At 36.4% G+C, this 25,795-nt stretch overlaps 1 protein-coding gene across 1 annotated transcript; it reads right to left on the bottom strand.

The window, feature by feature from the left end:
- Positions 1–354: 354 nt before the first annotated feature.
- Positions 355–24,157, bottom strand: LOC140155838 (blastula protease 10-like). The gene is made up of 13 exons (XM_072178825.1): positions 23,867–24,157; positions 18,737–18,959; positions 18,211–18,325; positions 16,918–16,984; positions 15,936–16,139; positions 15,358–15,493; positions 14,952–15,071; positions 12,891–12,988; positions 12,440–12,561; positions 12,009–12,211; positions 10,840–10,943; positions 9,049–9,167; positions 355–653 (listed from the first exon to the last, which is right to left on the bottom strand). The coding sequence occupies exons 1-13, from the start codon at positions 23,942–23,944 to the stop codon at positions 518–520; spliced, it is 1,725 nt and encodes a 574-aa protein (XP_072034926.1). The 5' UTR covers positions 23,945–24,157; the 3' UTR covers positions 355–517.
- Between the last annotated feature and the right edge of the window lie 1,638 nt (positions 24,158–25,795).

The raw sequence follows: 25,795 nt of genomic DNA, 5'->3' as shown, positions 1-25,795 counted from the left end.
TATGAAAGCTATTCATTCAACCAGTCATTTACGCCATAAACATGATAACAGAAACGGTGTGGTGCACACTGTGTTATCCCTTAAAGTCATAATGTACGATCTTATAAATGAAATTGGTTAATTTTTTTCAAACCTGATTTTTTTGCATATTTGTAATGTTTACACATGTCCCAACTTGCACCTAAATGGAATCGGCCAAATTTGTTGTCTTTGTAGGTCAACAGAGCAAAGTTAGTTCGACATATTATCATAATTTAAAAATTATGATAATATGTCCTCCCATCCCATAGAACTGTGTGTTAATGGCCAAAATAACCAGTGGGATTTCTTTCAATTTACCTTGTTATATCAACCTAAAATGGACAGCAATCCTTCCCGTCAGTTATTACTAATATTATTTCAACATTTTGAATAAAGAATAACAAAATCAAAATTTGACAGAAATCGTACATTAAGGCTTTAATAATGAAATTAAATTAAATCTGCTTGCATTGGCGGTTTCTTGCTGCTAACATGGCTAAGGGTTCTGCGTAACCGTTTTATAATGGGCTGTAAATCCACGCCCTTTACCCGATCGGTTACTTTTGAAATACAGTTTCATTACGTTACTGGTAGATACAATAGGACCTTCTGGAACGCTTTTACCACACAATCTGATCAAATAAAATATAGAAACAAGAAATATTGTGTCAAAATGGTCATTATTAACTATAGTAATTTGTGTTCATGCAATTAATTTGGACGCCAATGCCTTAAAAAAACCAAGATGGCCATTATGTTATTCAAAATTTTGTTTTACTTTAAACATGTTAAAAGAAAACCCGGGAGAAAACCAAAATGCAAAGGATATACAATGAGGTGAAAAGTAGGAGAGGAAATGAATTTGCTATCGACGCTAAGGATGGATGGCAATACAAACCAGGGTTCCTGCAAGATAGTTGATAAAAATCCCCTCTAAAAGGGAAAGCCAGCCTCGATGCAGAAGTGGTCTTGTAACAGGTTTGAGTGGAAACTTTATGGTAGTAGGCTGTGCTGAAATGTGTTTGAAAATTGTTTAGATTGGGGAAGGGTGATAGGCCTATAAAAATTTTATTTATTGTACGGACTTTTAAATTAGTGGTTTATATACACATGTAGAATGTTGATGAAGAACACAAACAACGAACTTGTGAATTTTGATTTGAAATTTATTATCAGTTGTAACACATATGTATTGGTTGTCATAATTATTTACATAGTGGTAAGCTTAAGACTTAATTTACATGCTATAAAAAGCATTGGAACTGTAGTGGTGGAAAGTCTGATAATATAATGAAAGACGCATCATAAGATAAGTTCGATCTGATGTCCGGGAAAGATGTGCGTGCGTTTGATTGTTGATGATGCAGCCCTGTTTTGTTTCATTGGTGGAATTTCAGATGCGAACTTATCTTTTGATTTTTGTTGTTTCAGATGTTTTTATTACTACATTGTCCTTAAAGTTACAAAATAAAACAGATAACATTAAATAGTATGTGTAAAGTGCTTGTTCCAGAAAAGTACTTGAATTTTGTGTTGGATAACAAGAGTTATGTTCATTTAGTACACGAAATAAATACGTTTGTCTGGTCTGTATTGTTAGAAGTTGATTAATTGATTGACTTAAGTATACTTTTGTGGAAGAAGTTAACTTTACACATATTTAGAGTACGTATTTTTATTAGCTAAAACTAAAAATAATACAGCATATAAGTATATTTTAAGTATACTTTTGTGGAAGAAGTTAACTTTATACATATTTAGAGTACGTATTTCTATTAGCTAAAACTAAAAATAATACAGCATATACAGGGTGTACCAAAAGTCTCGATACCTTTTTAAACCTTTGTATCTTTAAGAAGAAATGGTATACAAAAAATTTGAAAACATATTTGGAAAAAAAGACACTTGGGCAATTTTTTGGTACCAAACTTGCCCCCTTTGTGCCTCCTACTTAAAAATAATGTTAGATGAATGTATAGGCACATAACGCGTAGTACCATACAGCAGTCATTCCTTTTCTGAACATTCGCAGATCTTCTTGGGCTTGCTGATACAGCACGTCTTATACTTTATCAATATTTCGTGTATCGCCTTGTCTTCCTACGTTCATAGCACACCGAATCACGTACTGATCCTGTCTTAAAGAATTTGTTGACAATGTTTTTATGCAGCATTTTGATGGTGCTCGAGCATGTCCAGTGAGTTGATAATGTTCGTTGAACTTCTTTTGAGTAAGTTTGACCGATTTCGTTTCGGCATAAAACCAAATAATGTGAATTTGTTGTTTAATATTGTAAATCATGTTGATACAACGCCATTTATCACTTATTCGTGCATACAAAATGTCAGCACTGTGCAAAAACAAACCGCTTGAAGGCGCTTGAATGGGGGGGGGGGGGGGGTAGCAGAGCAAAACAATGGTTTCAACAGGACGGTGCGACTCCACACACAGCCAAAGTGACTCTCCAATGGCTTGAAAATCGTTTCCATGAGAAGATCATGTTCCTCAAAACTGCTCAAACTTGGCCACCTCATTCTCTGGATTTAAGTCAACCTGGGTTATCTCAAAGTGAATAGCACAAAACCTCGCAGCATACCCGACTTGAAGGAAAACATAAAGAGTGAGTTAAGAAAACTTGAAAGAGACACTTGCAGAAGCGTCATTCAGTACTTCACCGTCAGAGTACGCGAGTGTGCGAATTTATTTATGATGGACATCTTGAACATATTCCGAATAGACTACTTGCAAAACAAAAAAAAGTCCAAACTACGGAAGAACAAAATAAAAATAATGTGAAGTTGTTGGGAATAGTGTTTTAATTTGACAATGTTCCTGGTGATTTGTTCCCATTAACCATTTTTGCATATGCGCTATATTCATGCATAATGTCTTCTGACTTAGCATGAAAAGGGGAGTTTCAATGTGACAATTCAGTAATGATAGGGGTATCAACTCAATCAAAACATTATAAAATCCTTGAGATAAGGAAAATTACTTTACCAAGTCACTTTGTTAGGATTGTGAGCAAATGCAGAAGAGGGTGTTAATTTGACAATTCGTTTGCATTTAATTAAGTGTTTTTGTTTCTCCGGTTGAAAGAACGATTTTCCAATATGATAAACATTTGCTCGTATCTTCATACTACAACATGCAAATATTAGCAGGGGGCTGACACTCACCTCATTTGCATGGCAAAATTACCCGTCTCCTCTGCAGCCAATTTGTTTTCGCTCCATCGAAATCAAGCTGGTCACGGAGGAGACTACCTTCCTTTGTGTTTGTTCATTTGTGTATGGAGAGCCCTTCTTGGAGTCCGTTTGGACTTAGGCTACGCTCTCAGCTAGAGTCCGACGCTGTATTGTACTAGAAACACCTTCTCTTTGAATTCGCTAGAGCAAGGAAAATAAAAACTGGTTTCATTACTATCTGTTTTTGAGCTTTTTTGCATGTCTGCGACCATGGTGTTACCACAACTGTCTTTGCGTCATTAACATGTGCTGGAGTCTAGCACAGGTCAACCAAAGTCCCGGATTTTGCCGTCAACATGACATCGATCTGATCACATGCGGACACATGATGCGATCGGTGAGAAACGGCCACTGATGAGAATTTAATTTTCTCATTCTTCTTTTGGATGACAAAATAATAATGTTTATTTTGAGCTCAGCGGGGATTACCAATTTTCACCAGTTTTAATAAGACAATAATGATTGACACACACACCAGGAAGTTTCTCATCCAAAAGAATGAGAAAATTTAAATTCTCACCATTTTGGCCGTTTCTCATCAAAATGTCCGTTTTCTCATCCAAAACTTCCTTTAGTGTATTAAGTTAGCTTAGGCCTATTGATCCTAAATTTGCTGGTAGGGTAAAACTCGTTTTAGGGGGTGTTTAAAAAAGTCATGCGTTTAGGCCTACACTATCATACTTGAGTGCCCCCCCCCACCCCCGGTGAAATTTGGGACTCATTTGGTCACCGTCCTAAGCGTCCTTGCCCACACGAGTCGCCCAGGAGTAGGCCCTACCCGGCATTATTAATTATTAGTGGTTACTACGGCCCCTAAATACAGTCGCGTATCGTGTTGTCAATTATCGTTACTTGTGTCCATGGATATGACCCTATGTATAAGTAGTCTTCATAGAATTCACACAGTCTATGCCATGTCATTTACGGATACAAAGAGGATAATAATGTTGAGGGCGCCCACAAACTCTTACACCGTCTTACACAATGTTCCAAGGCAAAGTTCAGTTTAATATTTACTCATCGTACAAATACAGACGTTTTATTATGTTATGATGTTGTCTGGATGGGTGGACAGTTGTCACACTGTGGAAAAACAACAACCGGGAATCCGCATTCATTTACAAATAGCATTAAATTAGTATCACATAGTGGCCTCCGTGCAGTGGAAAACCTTAATTCTTTCATCAAAAAGAAATGAAAATTACCAAAAAACCGGATCCACCTGTACGCCTATAAAATGGGCACAGAAATTTGTCTCAAATATGAATGAATTTTAAGAAACATACGGGATATGATGAACCAATGACCTGACGCCATGATAGCAGGATCTATTAGTTGTTTTATATACAATGCATATACCGTGTTGTCATAATACCAATATTTGGCATAATATATAACGACTAATATTTAGTATTGTAAATATGCAGTTCATATGCACAAACGAACACTGATCTTTATGATATTCAGGTTGATGTACATCTCATATAACATGTCATATAGGAGGTCATATGTGTTGACCTTCTCCTATTGTATTTGTTCATCTGTGTATGGAGAGGATTAGCGCCATTAAACGCCATTAAAACTCCATCAGTATTAGGGCGTAGTTCAGTGAACTCACCAGATTGCTATTCCAAGTACTTTGATAAATACAGATAATATGTATTGATGGGTCGAGGCGATTGCATTGAAAACCTAATACATTATTCATAACAGTTACGTAATCAATCGATAGTGCGGACACTTTTCATTTGCAAACCACCAAAATTCGTGATCTTTTAGCGTTGGAAAAGAAACCACGTGAATAGAGTGCCCTCTCAAGAATATCAACTCTCTGATATTAGCAAGTTTAGTACCAAAAAAATTGCCCAAATGTCCTCTTTCTAAATATGTTTTCATATTTTCTATATACTATTTCTTCTTAAAGATACAATAGTTTAAAAAGGTATCGAGACTTTTGGGACTCCCTGTAAGTATATATTAATACTTTGGTAAATCAGATTACAGTTGAACGTAGAATTATTGACTTGAAATGTTAAAAATATAATCAATATGATAAATGCGATTATCATTTGAATGTGATATCTTTGGAAGCTGAGGAGTAAAATTATAATACATTCGTAATAATAGGTTTACTTTTACAGTTCTTAAAATACATTATGAGAGGTAGTTTTGAATGGTATTTAAAACAATTTAATATTGCTGTTTTAGTCATGATTAATGTAAGACGCATAATAAGATAAGTTCGATGTGATGTCAGGGAAAGAAGTGCGTGCGTTTGATTGTTGATGATGCAGCTTTGTTTTGTTTCATTGGTGGAATTGCAGATGCGAACTTATCTTTTGATCTTTGTCGTTTGAAGTGTTTTTAATACTTGTCCTTAAATTTACAAAATAAAACAGATAACATTAAATAGTATGTGTGAAGTGCTTCTTCCAGAAAAGTACTTGAATTTTGTGTTGGATAACAAGAGTTATGTTCATTTAGTACACGAACTAAATAGGTTTGTCTGGTTTGTATTGTTGGAAGTTGATTAATTGATTGACTTAAGTATACTTTTTGTGGAAGAAGTTAACTTTACACATATTTAGAGTACGTATTTCTATTAGCTAAAACTAAAAATAATACAGCATATAAGTATATTTTAAGTATACTTTTGAGGAAGAAGTTAACTTTATACATATTTAGAGTACGTATTTCTATCAGCTAATACTAAAAATAATACAGCATATAAGTATATATTAATACTTTGGTAAACCAGATTACAGTTGAACGTAGAATTATTGACTTGAAATGTTAAAATATAATCAATATGATAAATGCGATTATCATATTTTGTATTTGGTGATGAGCATTGTTGAATGTGATATCTTTGGAAGCTGAGGAGTAAAATTATAATACATTGGTAATAATAGGTTTACTTTTACAGTTTTAAAATACTTTATGAGAGGTAGTTTTGAATGGTATTAAAAACAATATAATATTGTTGTTATAGTCATGATTAATGAAAGACGCATAATAAGATAAGTTCGATCTGATGTCAGCAAAAGAAGTGCGTGCGATTGATTGTTGATTCTGCAGCTTTGTTTTGTTTCATTGGTGGAATTGCAGACGCGAACTTATCTTTTGATCTTTGTCGTTTGAGATGTTTTTAATACTACAAGTTTGTCCTTAAAGTTACAAAATAAAACAGATAACATTAAATAGTATGTGTGAAGTGCTAATACTACACTAGTTTTGAATATTTACATAATCATGTTTTGAAGGAAATATTTGTTATGTGCATTTATATCCTTTATGTTATAAGTAGGTGACTTTGTTAAACCTGCTACAGATGTAGTGAGGTTGTGTAACAAAGTAGCAGTGACAATAAGTTATATGTATATGAATTTTGTTGAAGTGCCAAAAAAGTGAGTGGAATTTGTTACCTTTTGTTGTTACAATGAATATTTGTTTTGGCAATTTTTGGTCTGAGCATGACGTGTGCTGCCTTTTTTTATTTGACAAACGTCACTTCTACAGCACCACACAGCTGACATTATACATAAAAATATACCTTACATTTTGACAGTATAAACCAGTTTTGATTTCTTAAAAGTTTAACAAAAGTAAGATATATGCAAAAACAAATTTTGATGTATGTCATCAAAGTGTTAGCATTTGATTATACTAGTATTTGTTTCACAAAATTCACATGGCTTATGTTTGTTGTTATTCTACACCAAATGATCTTGTTAACAAGTTCATAGATAATACAGCAATTGTTTTGTATTATGTTCTGTAATGCTTGAAGAAATTGATATATAATTTACAATACTTTGAATAAATATAGAGGTATTGGCAGAACCGTATCAAGGTGTTTGGTACAAAAATAGAGAAGTCATTTAGTATATTTGATATATTATATTAACATCAATGGTCTAAAATGCTTTATACATTTGTCTACATACATGAAATCACAGTATGTGCTTACATTTTAAATAGCTTAGATACATGGATCTACTGCCTTGTTACGTATTACACAATAGTGGGAGTAGTTGATCTCTGTACATACATAAGAAAATATTTCATATTCATGGGTAAAAAAGAATACAGAAACTGTTTTTTCAGTATTGGAATGGGGTTTTGTTTAGAAATAAACAATGTGATGTATATTGACAATGAGACTATATTGTAGTAGCACAAATGCGACTTCTTTGTTTTGTATTACACAATAGTGGAAGTTGTTGATCTCTGTACATTATATACTTAAAAAAATATTTATATATATAGGTAAAAAAAATACAGGAATTGTTTTCATTGTGGAATGGTTATTTTTAGAAATAAACAATGTGATGTATATTTTACAATATGACATTATATTGTAGTAGAGGTAGTAGTGAAAAATTGGCAAGGTGTCGGTAAATCTAATATTCAAAATTAGGAGTTACTTGCATTGTCGGTTTTTATACATTTCATTTTTGTTTAACTTTATTTGGTTGGTATGCACAAAATAGTTAAGGAATGGTGTCATGTGTTATTATGTCAATATAATAGAAGCTAGGACATTTTGAAGGTTGAATTTCAAAGTTAAAACAATTATTACTGACATTCAAATTTACTTAGACGAGATCGAATTTGATGATACTATTGTGTGCATACGATCAGGCAAACTCAACACGCACATGTGGTGAAACGTAAAACCTGTTTGTCTTTCTCACGTGAACTGTCAAACGAGACCTACTTCCAAGAAAAACAGCGACCGAATGACGTCGAAGGTTATCAAAACCCAAACACATCGTTCAAAACACAATCAGTTCGCTAAGACTAAAATAGTACCATCGCTCACAATATAAAATAAACCCTTTCGTGCTTTTTGACCATCAAAACATCATAAAAGCACAATGATAATCAATATTACGATGACATTGGCATACTGAAGTATTGGACGGCGAACTTGACATTCACGTGATAACACGTCAATATTAAACAACACGCGTACTAATATTAAAAAAATTTCGGTAATTCGCCAAAATTTCCAGAAGAAATTAACGGAGTATACATGAATACTTTTGTAAGAGTTGGGAAAAACTTACCTCGGACAAAAACTTGCCTCGAACATCAATTTTTAAAACCAACCATCAATTCGACGACGTCCAATAACAACAATGCTTACTATAAATTCTTCCCTAACACGTGTAATATTAAAATCTAAACCAAAATAAACAAAAACACCTTCGTACATAAAACATCGTCATTCAACTTTATGATTGTTCCCTAATACGTCACAATCGCCATAGCTTCATCGTGCAAGGCTTTCACGTCATCATGGTCATTGGTGATATGCTGTATAACATGGACGATATACTTACATTTAGGCATAAACGTATAATATTTAAGCCATAAATAATTCAAATATAACTTTGGAAATACTCACTCGTTTTCGTTCGTTGAAACGGCAAAACATACTTACTTTTCCTAACAAATCGAATTAAAATATTTAAAAAAATTTAACCACAAAAAGTAAAAAAAAAATCATTCCAATACCACTAAAATATAATCTCTTGAGTAAACTGACCCCAAACCTGAAACAGATCCAGCCCCGAATGGGCTGGCGAAAAGCACCGACAGTAGCGAAAGAAGGAAGAACATGGGATGCCAAGTCATTGAGCATGATGAGCAAACTTAGCCACAAGTCAATAATCATAGAGGAAGACCTATATGACCACCTTATACTAGGCCACACTGCGAGAGTTGGTGCTATAGAAGGGGTATGACTTAAACCTTGATGTCATTACTTACTGTGGTTGTACTCTTATCCTTTGGCTAATTTTGACAGACAATGAATCATATTTACATCGGTTGCTATCCTGGATGTCCATCTTATCAAAGGTAAGTGAAATACGAGAACCTTTTGGGACCTGTGATTTAAAGAAAGCAACAACATACTACAATTTTGTAATAATATATAGACTAACGCTCAATATATTTGCCTGGAATAGCACAGGTTGGACCAGTTGCTGCGCCTCGTGGATTCGTATCCAAGAATCAACACTTTCGCGTGTATTCTGAATTTAGTGCCTCCAACAAACAGAAACGAATCAACTATTTTTTTAATGTACAGACAATATCTTGTAGAAGCGGCTGACAGGTGTGATCGCGAAGTTGATAGCTCATTGCTGAAGTGAGATCAGGGCTATGCGCAGGGAGAACATATGTGATGCGATCAAGTTAAATCAGTCGGAACTCGGAAATATTGATTTTGAGATATAGCCAAACAAAGGTAATATTTCCTTTTGTTTCCGCTTGTTTTAGAAACTCTTTAATTGGTCATATGTTTAGAACTGTTTGTTCAATTTCAATGGGGTTTTCTGCAAACTGCAGCTTTGTAAATGCTTTTTGCTAACCTATAAGAAACTGAAAATTTAATATTTCCGAGTTCCGACTGATTTTGCTTGATCGCGTCACATATGCATGATATGCGAGCCATAGATGACAAGTGTTACGAGTCGTTAAGATTCAAAGCCAAAATCACCTTTTCCCAGTTCTCACACGAACTTCACAACAAAACACACTGTTTGATTAAGTTAACAATATCTGAATATGTAACGAAAAGTAAAATATGATACATGAATAATAAATGCACACACAATATAATCACAGCAACCATGTGAGGTATAAGAGATGGGCATCCCCTGTTCAAGTAATCATGCAAGAGTTTGTTAATAAAGACAACCCGTTTTTCAGAAGAAAAACTAGTCTAATCATATTTACATGTAAAATAAAAAGGCTCATAAAAATTTAATAGCACTTAGTTCGGATGTAAAATTCACACAAAATGCTTTTTGAGTGATTACAAAGATAATTAAATACTTTTCATGCGGGGGCTATGTGGAATTTTTTTTTAATGTATTCCTTGTACAATGAAATTTCACAATAAAATGTCCATTGGAAACAAAGGTGAGAAGCTCATAGATGACGACTCCCAAAATGATGTTCCTTTCAACAAACATTCACTTTCTCCAGCAAACAGGCATTATCTGCACTGATCCACTTTATTGACAGATGTGTTGTTTTATCAACCAGACTCCAGCAAGTTCACAGAAGAATTCTAATCCCTCGGCATCTCATGTGATCTAATACTCTTCTAGCCTGGGATCTGGGATGAGAACGTGTGCTGGTAAACTGGCAAAGAAGCTCGAGCCGCCTATTTGAAAACATGTGATTAAAGTGGCTTCACCGACTGCCCACTGTTGATGATGTGGATGAATGTGGAGGTCCAGGGACTCCTTCTCCATTAGTCCAACGATTCGCACAGCTCTACTTTATTTTTAATCAATGGGACTTGCCAACCAAATATCAAAAGTTACAACAGGATATCAGGCAATAGAAACTGAAGTATTGTCATGCAATACATGCGAAAAACTAGATTTACCCAATTTATATCTACAGATACCTCGTGGGCATGGTGGGTCAAGTATTCCTTTTACCATTACTATGCTATTGATAATAATGACCGACACCACCCATACTCCTACACCCCACCCCACATACACACACCCAACCACCCCCGCATAATATTTAATACGTCACCTGGATCTGCCAAAGGCATGTTTGCAAGTTATTGTACGGTCCAAATTCAATCGTTGCACATGTGTCGGTGATATAATCTTTCCCGTTGCCACAACCAATGTATTCTATATATGAAACAGCGAAAAAAACCCCAATATTATAACATTTCTGTACAAATAGATTAGTATTTATTTTCCATAAAATGTTAGCTTTTACTGTCAGATATGTCCCCTTTTAATTTTGAGCCGAACAAGTGAGGTAAAGCATAGAAAATTGGATTTACTACTAGCGCCAATGCATGTTACTCCCGCGGTTGTAATACGGTACGATCCTCGGGGTGTGTGTGTATATGTATCCCGCACGCCGTGTACGTACTGTGCATACGTGTTAGACTAATAATTCCATCGTAATAATCAAACGCCGGTTCCATCGTTTTATTCAAAATCTCGGATTTTGACAAAACTACAGCACCTAAAGTCTTGATTTTTGCGGAGTATCTTTATTGACTACAGTACATTACAATCGTGTAAAAACCAGAATTTAAAATATTTTTGAGGGCGTTCTCCTCAGCAAATGTTATAATATGGCTTTAAGTGCATGAAACATTTCTCCTTTTAAAGCATACAATCGGTTTCAGGGTCTATGACTATAATGGCTCACTGGCTATAAACGAAGTTTGCTGTGGCGAACCAGATATGGGGAAAAACCCAAACAACACTATTTTTACATAGCATACGGAAATGACCAGTTCATTGTCATCATCATCGACATCAAACTATAGTTCATCTGTTATCATGGTTGTTATAAAGACATAATCAAGTTCCCACATCGAAAGTCAACAGTTAACAAGGTGAATTAATAAATGTAATGTGAGCATGATGGAGTTTTAATTGTCGATCCTCCTGATGGGAGGAGTAGCCTTCCAGGACGGTCACTTCTGGGTCATGAGGTCAAAGGTCACGAGGTCACTCCCGGTTCTGGGTCAGGAGATCAAAGGTCAACCGAGTCACTTTTGGGTCATGAGGTCATGAATATTAATGCGGTAGGTGTGACTAATTATAGCATTGTTGGCGTTCGACCTCGTGACCAGGAAGTGAACGTCCTGGAAGGCTATGTTACTACTGTTGGGTGGAGTAATGTTAAAACCGCATTCATGCTTAAAGCATGTTTTAAAATATGATCCATCTCACCTGCACAAACTTCTGGTGTAGTTGGTGGTAAACTTGGTGATTGTGTGCTTGGTAATAGTTGTAGTGTTGTCGGTTCTGGTGGGTCGTTAATGACCCAACTTGCTTTAAAACCAGGAGCACCTAAAAGATAATCAGCTACGAATTCAACAACCATTTCACTCCCTATGGACTTGACCACTCCTGGAGAATTGATACCACAGTATCTTTTGAATAAAGAAGGACAATTTATCACATAGTTCGTTTAAGTAACTCACTCACTCAGGAAGCCCCTGCTTCTCATCTCCCTTTTCCCTCCCCGCTTCCATTTTACTTCCTCCTTTCCTTATTGCCTTGCCTCGATTGGACAAGTCCGAGGGCAAGTCACTCACCCGGGAAGCTCATCATATACCTGTTGTCTATGAGTACTTTTGCATTAGTCCGATATTACTTACTTGAGACCTCCGTTAATAAATGGTGGCTCTGTACGTATTTGCACCCAGTCGTAGTCGCATGTTTCATCTTCCTCTATTGAAAACGTCTCAAATGATAAGGTTATGGCGGAGCCTTCGGAACCCTGAATTAAGAAAGGAAATATTGAAGACTGTTTGAACACATCTCAATGTCCATTACATGATAATTATTATCTACACAGGGTGTCCCATAAAAAGTGGGCCTAACGAATGTGGTGATATATTTCAAAATGAGTCTTCAAGAATCAATATGAAAGCCACATATTTTAGATATCATTTACCCCCCCCCCCCTGCTTGTAACTCGAGCTAGCTTGAACCTCGGGACATGAACAACCTGACATTTGTGCGTTGTGAGAAAAGTGGACAGAAGCGGCAATCATGTAGGATGTATTGAAGAGAATGCATAACCATTTACATTTGTTGTAGTCTTACTTTTATATACCAAAGACACTTATCGTAGTTGCCATAGTTTCCAGGATAATTTGGGCTTTCGATGACACCGGTGATGTCGGTTACTTCTTTGATGCATCCTGTAAATATATGTATTAACAGCATTTACTGAAGATGATAATTTTGTCTTGAAAATCGAGACACTGAATGTAAAAGCAAGACGATATTCTTACACGCGACTCCTTGTTAGTCATATAGTGTATCGTATAATGTGCTACAGCAACAAGAGTCTCGTTAACCCAAGACCTTGCTCTACGTCACCATGTCAGGTAGGATTCTTTCCTGTGTCTATAAACGAATTATGAAAATCCTTTGCAATAAATGTCTTTCCCTGATTGGTTGCCAAAAGTTGCTTGCTAATCTATATCTCGGCATTTTAAAATATCCTCCCTTTTTAAACAGATCATGTTTAGTAACCATTCTCCGTGAAGATCCCATCCATTTCTCTGCATCTACCCCGGGCATCTACATGATCTATGCATCTTGTAAAGGTCAAACTGTGTAGACTCTCATTCATCTGGGTATGTTGAAATTAAGATTTAATTTAAATTTGGTCAACCAGACATACCTATTTTTGACGGACGAACCGACGTTGCGACTGAAACCTTCAGTCTTCAGCTGGGTTGTAATACAAATGACCTTGAGGACAAGCAGCCCAAGGGTAGGATCAGTGGAGTGGACTACGGGGTACGCTGTTCGGGTGTGCAAGCCTGTCAGGACTCCTATGAGAAACCGCCCAACCTCTTCATAATCGCACGCTACAACACCGCGGAGCTAGCTCATCAGGTGGAAACGACTCAGCGGTTTTTCTACATCTGAAAGCCAGCGGACACCACTTTAAACACCAAGGATGTCCGTATTTTAGACCATGTGAGCAGCGTTGGTTTGAGCGGGGTGTGAAAGACGCTATCTGGGTGAGAGCGGAGCAACCATCTCTCAACCGTGGAGGAGGTGTCCGGGCCGCTTAATATTTTTCTGCAACCATAACGGGACGCAAACATTTTATAACCCATAGGAACACATAGGAAAGGATTAGGGTTAGGGTAAGTGTTAGGGTTATGGTAAGTGTTAGGGTTAGGGTTATTTATTTATTTATTTATTTATTTAAACTTTCTTTAGGCAGGGTAGCCCCTTCAATGACAAAGCACTGATTTCCAAGGAGGCCCTGCAAGTACATAACATAGTTAAAACAACATAGTAAAACATAACATAATTAATACAATACAGCAAAATGTGAGATGCAGATTTGTACAATGATAATATAAATTAAAACTAATTTACATGACATCACCATGTACAGTGATAACAACATTTTACAAAAATATTATTTTAAGGCAGGTTTTAGGGTTAGGGTAAGGGTTTAATAACATTTTGCGTCCCGTTATGGTTGCAGAAATAATTACGCGTCCGGGCCAAGCTGTCACACGGCTGGGACCGAATCATAAAAGACATTCCTCGTCGATTGTCATCATTACCGGAAGTGTCCGGTACTCAAGGTCATTTGCATCACAACCCAGCTGAAGACTGAAGGTTTCAGTCGGTTCATCCGTCAAAATAGGTATGTCTGGTTGACCAGATTTAAAATTAAATATTAATCTTGTAAAGGTCATTTTTAATTTTTCGAATTTGATCTCTTCGACTGATTCGTGGGGATCCCGGTGGTCTTGGTTTGCTCAAGTCATTCAAATATAGGTTTTGCCGAGGAATACCGTTTTATGTCTTCATGAAGACATGCGAAGCTCCCTGCAGGCTAAGCCAATTTCAAAAGTCTCCAGTTAAATAGCCTCAACGAAAGAGTCTGAGATGGCGTGTCTGTGTCTCGTGAAGTCGTAACTGACTTACTTCGTCTACAAGGGACACTTCACGGATTGATTAACAATGTATTCATATCATTTACAAATGACTTGATTCCCTACCCAAATGCAATAAAATGGATACATTTTGTTGCATGTCTTTTATAATTATATACTACGAAAAATATCATTAACTGATTTGGTTGGATACTATCATTTCCCAAAAAGATACCAACAGGGCTACACCTACCTGTATCTTCGTCTATAACCTCGCACATCGTACCAGAATATCCAGGTGGGCATATACATGTGCAATCAGGTCCTAAGTACCCATCGTGTAGACACGAAATGGAAACGTGATCACAAGCGTCTAGATGGGAGAAAATAAAGAACGTCGGTAAAACAAGAGTTTGGTCGATTATGTTTTGGAGGTACAAATGATAGCCTATAATAATAATCAGTTTAATAAACCGTAAGATAAAGACACATCTTCTCCCAGCTATGCCAAGAGTTGCCGTCGCACATGAACGTTGCAAAACACAAAACAATTCGAGCTGGCAACCTCGGTTCGACTCATATGAGTATAGTGATGAGCAGGTTTTCAACTGCTAGCCTTATACATTTTATATGTTAATATTTAAAAATGTAACTGTTACCGCCAAATCCACCACACCCGTAAACAGCGTTTGCAAGTTTGATATCTGCAAATGAAAGGCCTTCCCTATTGCCCATCTGTATCTGATCAAGTGGTGAGTCCGCCGTAATTGTGGGCTCGTCGTTAGTGCTGAAGTACTGTAATGAAAAATGAAGAAAAGAAGGAACGCCTTCAAATGATTTTAAGGTTGAAAAAAATGTTCGCAGACTTGCTGTTCAATACCGCAGAGTGGAAAAGTAATACGCAGTGGAATTGCAAATAACGGTTAGCAGCTAAATTGTTGAATAATATTGTACTTCTTTCTGTTGTACGTCATGTCATGTGTGTGGGTAATCCAATGATGCGGATCATGATAGTGGGGTAGGCCTATTATGAGCTGTTTAATTACCAGTGGATCTCCAAATGTCTTTGCACTGTGTGCTGCATCGTTTTCCCAATTTTACCAACTTAACTTGGCCACAAACGCATTTTCAAATACTGCTGAATATCTAACTTTTGATTTTATCAATGTCATGTTGCCTCGTTTATTGTTCTTGCACGACAATTTCACGAAATCAGTAAAATTATGCATGTACTTACGTACGGACCGTAGTGCATCACTGAACCGTAATCATACGGTATTTGATGGGTAACGACTTCGAACGACGAGTACTTGTAGAAATTTACATAGAGTGTTGGATCTATGTTGTCATAATGAACTCGCACGTAATTATCACGATCCGGCCTGGTTTGCTCATGATGAAATCCAAGTACGTGACCAATCTCGTGAGCTATTGTACCGAGCTAGAATTATGACAAATCAGATCATCATCATCATCATCATCATCATCATCATCATCATCATCATCATCATCATCATCATCATCATCATCATCAATTCATCATCATCATCATTATCTTTATCATCATCAGCATCATCATCATCTCATCATCATCACCATCTTTATCATTGTCGTCATCATCTTCGTCGTCGTCGTCGTCGTCGTCGTCATCATCATCATCATCATCTTCGTTGGCATCATCATAAACATCATCCTTATCATCGTCGTTGTCTTATCATCATCGTCATCGTCTTCTTTGTCATGATCGTGATGATCATCATTATCATCTTTATTATCATCTTCGTTATCATCATCGTCATCTTCGTTGTCATCAACATCATTTTCATCGTCGTCGTCATTTTCATCATCATCGTCGTCGTCATCATCATCTTCATCATTGTCATCGTCATGTTCGTCGACATCGTCATCGTTGAAACCATCCTATCAAAGCTTTTGCTATACTGAAGTTTGTTATAATCCAAGTTTTTAAGATCCCCGGGTTAAGATCATGCTAGCCATATAGCCAGTGGTGTAGCTAGGATTTTAGTGTGAAGGCATGGCCAAATTTTTGTCTCCATTTGTCTCATTTTTAGTCATTTGCAATGACACTTTACTCTTTGCCGTCCCCATTTTATCCCTGAAAAATATTTGTGGGTGCAATATGCTTCCCCAACGCCCCCACCCCAGCTGGCTACACCCCTGTGAATAGCTATAGGCCTAATCCAGTATTAAACACGTACACCTGCGCATCCTGAATCAATAGATAAATCTTGTCGCCCACCAATTCGACCGACGTTAGACCAACATCTGCGAAAAATAATAATTATTATTAATGTATCACTTTTGTTTCAGGCAAGTCGGATGGCAGGCGCCATGTCCCGTTTTAGCTATTTAACTAAAAAACGACATACTTCATAATACCGTAAAGATTCGCCTAATGGCGCACTTGGGCTCATTTGCCTTGGGATAAATTTCATGTGTAGAGAGCATCCTCCTCTGAAATCCTTACAAGAATTAAGGTTCCGTATCCTTATTTGCTGGTGGGAATTTTACGGGAGGGCACCTTTAGGTTGTGCCTAAAATGCCACTTATGTCAAAGGAGCACATAGCACCATTAGGTGAACTAATACGGTATTAATACATACCAAAATGTTGGGGAAATTTCAAATATTTTGGCTACAATACAGTGAAGCAAAATTTTGGCTATATATTTTCAGGAAAATTTAGATAATTTTTAAAAGGGACCCATCCACATACCAAATTGGCCTAAAAACGGGTCATTGATTAAGGCCAAAAATGGCTGTCCTCTTTCATAATGAAATAATCATTATACTGCATGGATGCCCCAATTTATCAGTTAGTTTTGTATCAATAAATTATGTCACAATGATATATTTTTGCACGAACGTAGAGCCAATAGTTCTTTAACGTGATCTACGATCGCTTGTGACGACTAGTCGTATCCGGGTTAAATATTAAAATGTTCACGAGTGTTGAAGCGATTTTATTCAGCTGTTTATATTTTCTTTATTCATGTAACACGTTCAAGAGATTCTCCCTTTCAAGCATTTTAAGGTTAGCAACTATTTTAAACTGTTGCGATTTGGTAGCTCTCAGTATCTTGCAAACAGTAGTGAGCTTTGGCAAAAAATTGCATTGATCATTTCATAGCGAGTGTCTAGAAGAATTCAAATATCACAGATATACTTTTGTAGGTTCTGTGGTTCTTGAGTTATGTTGTAAAGAGGGCTGAAACAACAACACTTCTGTAAAACGAATAAAACTAATTCACAATCAACATGATCAATCAAGCAAGTTTTTAAAGTATATGATTTGTAGAATGAACTTTTGCAAAACATCAAAGTGTTATTTTCCAATAATATATTGATTTAGATAATTAAAAAAAAATCGATTTTTGTTTGGCTTCTTCGACCAACAATACAGCTGGATAAATCTCAAATTTGAGTTCATTCCACGACACCGCATTATGACCGTTTATATTCTATAGCTGAGACTTCTGACAACTGACTTACCCGTCTTCTCTGATGAAATTAATGTAGTCTGTTTCTTGCGTTCGTTCGTGAAATCTGATACAGGTATGCTCCTCCCAGTGGTACATGGCTGTCTGTATAGCCAACGTATCAGGAGCTTCAAATACAGTAAAAGTTATGTTTTGATGTCAAAACACACATGAGCACGTGTCATGTGCAAATATTGATATTGACGATATAGAAAACAAACGTACAAATGTATAGGCCTACCTCACAACTCGCCGACATTTTGCAAACTGTCAACACAAGGGGACCAGTTTTACCACTCTAACGGTTGAATTTGTGTCCGGTAATTAAGTAGTGCATACACCTGACATACACCTCCTCCTCCTACACACACACCCCGACCCTGCACACACCCTTCGCCGTATACCCAAACTCCGCACACACACACCCACCCGGGCTCATCACCCCAACAGTCCCACATACTACTCAAACTCAGAATGTCAGATACAATGCACTTATCCCATTTCTGGCATTGAGTAATAATTTCATCTTTATTCCTTACCTGATGACAATGATATTTTGTATGGTATTCTAGCTCCTGGCCATAGATATTGTAGCATTGAAGTAGCTTTTCTTTTGCTGATCCCCGTTCCGTTCAGTCTGAGTTGTCTCATTCCCTCCTCTATTTCAGCTCGCTGTTCTGAAGTAAGTTTCATATCTGATTGAAACATACCAGATGATGCCTTTTCTTCTGGTGGTTCTTCTTTGTTGAATGGATCCTGAAACTATATGAGCAGGAGATAATGAGGAAAACAAAAATAGAAAATATAAAGTTGGAAAATAAAGTCGCACTACCAATCAGCAATTAATTTATAGGAAAGTTACTAACATGTTCAGTAAGTTAAGTTGTATTTTGAATATCATTACAAGACCCATAAAAACAACAATGTTGGAAGTGTAAAATTCTCTACAGAATTCTCTAAAAAGTCTAAAAGCACTTTCTTAGCTCTCAAAATTCTTAAGAAAAAAAAATTCATCTCATCCAGTTAGGGCTGTGGAGTGGGGAAATAATTTGTTGGGAAGCCAAGGGGTGGGGCGGAGCAAAACTTTGGCACTAGTGTCGAAAAAAGGAAGCACATTTGGCACACATTAATAATGCTAATGTACGATCTTATAATATGAAATTGGTTAATTTGTTCAAATCTGATATTTTGCCATAATTAGTAATGTTTGCACTCCTAATGGGCTCAGTCAAATTTCGTTGTGTTTGTAGATCAACCCAGCAAACCCAAAACAATTGACAGAAAACGGTTTGAATGTCGCGTTATAAAAAGGACATGAAACATTTTAATAACATTCAGAAAACATTTTTGAAAACTTATTGCAAAACAATTCTAACATAATGTAATATAGTGTTGACAAAATATTTTTCCAAAATGTTTGCCAACAATGTAGTACTAGTGGTTTTTTTTTTCATATAAAACATTTTAAAAATGTTTCGTTTACCTTTATATAATCCAACATTTAATGTTATTAAGGAGGCACACAGGATCACTAATTATCCATTATTATTCACCTCCTAACTCGAAAACTATTTATGTAAAGTATATAAAAGTATACATTTTTTGAACGGAAATGAGCTCATCAATCCATTTAAAATATCAGTTTTGGGTCAAAAAGTACAATTTTCGAGAAAATCCCAAAAACGGCTTTTTGACCAAAAATTTTGGCCCGCCATAAAAAAAATTATTTGAAAATCAAAAACTGTAAAACATGAATTTTTTTTTAATTTAGACAAATAAATCTAGAAAGTGTTTTTTATTTTTCGAAATTTTGCTTAGTTTTTAAAATACAGGCAAAAAATCAGTAAAAACGTATGACCCGTGTTCAAATTTTTGAATCATGGGTGATAAAAAAAAGTTCTAGGCCCTAATTTTAAAAAATGAAAAAACACTATCTAGATTTTGGCCATATCTAAACGTTTGACTTAAAAAAACTTACCTCAGTGATGCTTCATTTAGACGCTATGGCGGACCAAAAATGGTTAAAAGTGGTCAAAAGTGAACTTGCCGAAAATCGCGATTTAGAAAAATACAGCGGATTTTAGGTCCATTTTGAAGATTATTCCATAAATATATAATCCGGTGACTTGTGACGTTTGGTCAAGTTAGAAAATGAGAAGGGCGTCCAACTGCAGCAGATTGGCATTTTTTGGTGAATTAGAAGGTAAAATATACAATTATACTAAATTATCCGTGCACATTCGGCAGATATTTATCCACATGGTGTAATCATTTTATTTACTGCAGTCTTGTTTCCATGGTGCAGCAGAGCTTCCGGCAAGGCCGCGGCGCGCCGCGGCGTCTCGTCAGCGTTTGAGGAGCGACAGGAGGGCGCGCGGACAGACAGACAGGTTACGCGAATAAGTTGCACAGTGCATGGTAGTGTTGCCGCGAACGAAACCATGATTATTTAAGCACAATTTTGTCCTGTTCCGTACAAAAAAAGATCATGCTCTGTATTAAAATTTGCGGACATCAGAACATTAAAAGTAGCATAGAATAACTGACAAGCAATTATTTTAGCAGATAATCAGGAAGTTTTATGAAATGAAGAATAAATTGAGACATATTATAATTGTGATTTCTGTTTTGTCCTAATTTTCTTAATTTTGTTTTAAAAATGCAATGTTTTTAATTTATCGTTTTTGGTGATTTTCTTTCCTTTTTTTTTTTTTTGTGTTGACAAATATTGCATTTTATGTTCATTGTCCTTTTCTGAACCGCAAACATGATGTTGTTACTACTCGTTGCTTTTTCTTTTTAGTTAGTGCTTGAGAGGCACCACAACGGCCCGTCCGCGCCGATGAGATTTTAACGCCCGTTATAGCTAGGCCTACACCACAGGAATCCCAAGTAAAATTTGAAAAGATTCTGATGTGTCGCATTACTCAATATTCCGTTTTTGTTATTGTAATTGTTTGTTGTTATCATATTTTATTTTTAACTTTTTACGGAATATCAAACACGTACAAAGGTCATAGCCTATTATAGGCCTAAAGCTACAATAAAGTTGTAAAATATTTTGTACCGCATAAAAAGTGAATAAAATACAACAACAACAAAAAAAAAAAAGTGTGTCTGTTGTTGTTTTCAATCAAATAAACGTGTAAAAATTGGGGTAAAAGTTGCAATATGTCTTGAATAAACTTCTTTTAAAACGGACAAAAAGTAGGCCTATATATTAGGCCGTATAAAATTAATATTTTGGTTCTCGTCCAGAGGATTTTCATGAATTGATGAGGGAGGGAGGTTTTTTGTTTTGTTTTTTCAGTGTAAAATCAGCATTGTCTGTAGTTTTCGGTCTTTTCCAACAGTGCTCGAGGAAACGATGAGGCACTTTTTTTTTTCAAATGTGAGATTCTGAGGATAAACCCCTAGAGTACCACAAAAGACTTGGAAGTGGTCCTTGTTCTCTAATAAACTTATTTATATGTATGAAAAATTCATCAATCATTCCAAAGTCTTAAATAATTGAAAAATCTAAAAAAAATAAAAAATCTGACAAATCCCAGAAATTGAGGAGGGAGGGGACGAGAACCAAAACATTAATTTTATACGGCCTTATGTTAAACGGGCAAAAGAGAGGTCACAAGAAAAGCTATAAAGAGCGTTTTAAAACACTGCATGAAAACATTCACGAAAAATGCTTTAAAGCAGTTTACCTTTTAAAGTATGTAGAAAACATTATAAACGTGAAAGTTGAAAACCAGGCAAACATTGCAAATAAAAAGGCATTCGGCCAAAACATTCGCAAAAAGTGTTGTAAAACCAAAAGCTTTTATCGCAATCATAATCAATCAGGAGTAGAGAACGTTTGAAAACGAATCTTAAATCCGTGTTTTAATAACACTTTGAAACATTATTCGGGGCCTTGGGTATCTAATATAGGCCTACCGGTAGTAACTGCTTGCCTATTTTTTATGGTCTTCAAAATTAAGACGAGACTGATTTTTAAACATAAAATAATAAGCCTAATGATGTACGGGCTAAGTCTAGCCTACTAGCAAAATATTTAGGGCCTACGTTTTCTATCGTATCTACCAGATTGCGTCATCATTACAGGGCTTCTTACGGGTAACTACTTCTTACAGATAAATTTCATCTTTTCAAGTTCAGAATGAAACTTGAAAAACAAAATAAAAACAAACAAAAAATTCACTAAATTATGTTCATATAAAAAACCTATAATTTATACCACTATATCAGCACTTTTTTTGGCGAAATTTATCGAGTAGGCCTACTGATTCTAGGATGGGGACGGTGTTGGTCTGTCGGCCCGCAGTTTCGCAATGCAATGGTGCAAGCTTTACCTATACCTTGGAAGAGATCAATACGATAAAATACGGTAGTGATCGCGATTGGCGACTCCAGCGCCTCAATCAGCAATCACCTCGCCCATCCAGTTTACCATGTGTGCGTGTCTTTGCTAGCTGTACGCCGCAGTACGCGTTTCGAGAACGCGATATATTGCGGGAAAACAATGATTTATTTGCTTTTGCATTTTGACCAATTTTTAATGAAAAAGGGTCTTTAAAATAGCTTTTCTTATGGTTCAAATTTTAAGATTTCTTTAAAATCTATTAATGACAAGATAAAATACGGTTTGAAGATGACATTAGTGATGAAAACTCAATTTTGGCCATGCAACACTTCAGTGATCCTGTGTGCATCCTTAAAACGCTTTTATAATACGTTTAGGCCTGAACGTTTTGAAAACATTTGTGTCATCATGCAGTTATTGTTAACTACATGTATGCACACAACACAGGGCCACTCACAATAGGCAATTGAACCCTACTGGTAGCGCTGTGTTGTAGCTATATGGGATGAACTAGTTAGCATCATATATCAAAAAGTATAAAAGCTATGATTTTAGTACTTGCTCTATGTTTGAATTACTTATTCTTTTCCAAATAATTGAATCTTCAATCCGGTACAAGCTTTAATAACGGGGGAACATACATTTTTATTAAAAAGAAATCCTACCATCTATCCAAACTCGCCGTGTTATTCCAATGCACATTTTGCTTCACCGGGAAGCCTTGGCTTGGTCATATTTGGAAGATTGGTGTCATAAAACCGTCATAGGTACAAATTTAGTACTTTCTGTCAATCAAGTATGGCTTATTCTCTACATGTCAATCTTTAAATAATTGGCATAGTCCTTATAATAACGGTGGTCCGCCTTGATGAGTATAAATGACAGCAAACAGCTGCCTTTCACTAGCAGTGAAAAATACTCCAAAACTCGGTCAGTGGAGCTCCGCTCGTACATGTCAATAGCGTCATTATCGATTGGATTAGTCGTCCGTAACGGACAATTCGGACGCTCATTGGATTAATATTATCAGGTGGTAATAAATTTGCACTGGACAATAGATTTACTATATAATGGTTTAGTACTGCATATATCGGTTTAATCTTCAATAAGCGGGTTTATGGCTGGAAAGGTCACGGTGAATTTGCCGTGGACGTGACTGCACTATGTTTATGATATTTCACTATAGGCCTAAATGAAATCGGTAATTTTCACCCGCGTCCTGCCCCGCCCCTCTTCGCTTTGTATTTAAAATGATACTTTTAATTTATAGGTTTAAACGTTTTAAAAACTGATTCAGCTAGCCTCTTACCTTTCCATGAGGAAGCAGACTTCTAGCTTTCGCCAGACTGAAGATTGCCAACATCATAGAGAATACGAACACACGCATGTTTTATTTCGTTTTATTTTGTTTGCATCCGTTGATTTGAGGATTTCACCCAAGAAGTTGCACAAATCTTAGTTGCTTAACTATTTGAATCATGCGTCTTTCTACGTTTATTCCTTTTGCACAGCTGATGAGTACAAACTCATAAGCTACCCTCAAAAGAGACAAACCATAAACCTAATATTAAAACTGTAATCTGCATTTGATAAAATGTGTCCTTTTTGTTCAAAAACGAGTTTATCAATACCGTTTGGGACAAGAGACAAACATCTGTTGACGTTCCAATTCAGCTCAATTCAAACCCGGATTTGAAGTGAATGCTATTATTTAGAAAAACAAAAATGCATTAAAATCATATAGAAATAAAAACACGCACACAAGAAAGTTGAAAATGTGACATATCATGCTTGCTGTTGACATCCGGTTCTGAACGCCCAATTCTGTCCGTATGTTAGTTTCATTGTTGTTGTTGTTTTTTTTTGGTTTTTTTACTTTTTCTTAAAGTGGGAAGTTTTTTCTTAAAAATCATTGGGAAAAGGTAATCTTTCTTTAATAAAGCAAGTAAACAAACAAAACAGTTCAAGTTTTTTCTTCGACTTACAAGAAGCTTCAAATAAAACTGTTCGTGTTTTTACCGAACAAGTCACCAAAAACCTTACATAGCCTATTTGTTTATCGGAAACAAAATCGAGTTAGTTTTGAATATTCTGACTCCGACTATGGCTATAGCTTTATCATGGGGCGTCAATCCCCCCATGAGCTGTAGGCCTATACCGGGGGGGGTAACGGCCTATGCCAGCATCCACTCCAAGATTTTGAATTTAAAAGCGCATGCATGATTCCGACAGTTCCAGGTTTTTGATAACTAGGCCTGTCAAAAACTTGGAACTAAAATTCCAGAATTGCGACAGTGGACGCTGTCGAAATTCTTGACTTCTGACAATTCCAAGTTTTTGACAGGCTGCGTCGGAATTCCATAATTTCGACAATTCGCAGCACGGTTGTGAGTTATTTCAGTGTGTAATGTGTTCACTACAGACTCATTACTGGAGTAATGACCAAGGTTGATAAACAACCTCATTGTCGATAACTGATTGATCAATACATGACACTGTTGAGAGACAGAATAGTGGTAGGCATCAACAACAACAACACAAGAAAGCTACTGTTACAAAAACGAGAACTAACTTTAAATGCATGTATAGATCTCTGTAAAAGTGCAGAGGCAGCAGAAACCGAGATGAAAGCATACACTACGACACCGGGGGAGCACGGAGCGAGTGTTCACGGAGTAAAGCAAAGGTTGGCAAAGCCTAGTAGTAGTAGTGGTAATAGGGACAAACACAAGCAGGCCAAGAAACAAAGCATGCAGAACCAGAAGTTAGACTGCAAGTTCTGCGGCCGACAGCACACAAGAAATAAACTAGAATGCCCCGCATATAAGAAAACATGCAGAGCCTGCGGTGGTAAGGACCACTTCGCGATAGTGTGTAAGAAAAAGCGTTCAGTGCACAACGTCATGGAAGACGCCCCCACAGGTGACTATGACAGCGATACCGACACCAGTACAGAGTACATTGGCGCTGTAGATGTGCAACCAGAGGACACAGTAACGGTAAACACGGTCAAGAGTGACGATATCTTCGCTGAAATGTTAGTCGAGGATGAAAACGCATAACTTTTCAAGTTGATCTGCGGAGCTGAAAGTGAACTTGATCTCCGAGAAGTACGTTGACCCCAAGAAATTAGTTAAGAAAGCCACTAAGCTGCATATGTGGAATAAAGCAACTTTGATGTCGCACGCAGCATGTCGACTCAAGATACGCAACCCAAAGAACAACAAAAAGTACTCAG

The sequence above is a fragment of the Amphiura filiformis genome, chromosome 6 (genome assembly GCF_039555335.1).
Source record: "Amphiura filiformis chromosome 6, Afil_fr2py, whole genome shotgun sequence".
Taxonomy (NCBI): Eukaryota; Metazoa; Echinodermata; class Ophiuroidea; order Amphilepidida; family Amphiuridae; genus Amphiura; species Amphiura filiformis.
The sequence above is the reverse complement of the archived record's forward strand: the minus strand, read 5'-3'. Positions and strand labels throughout refer to the sequence as shown.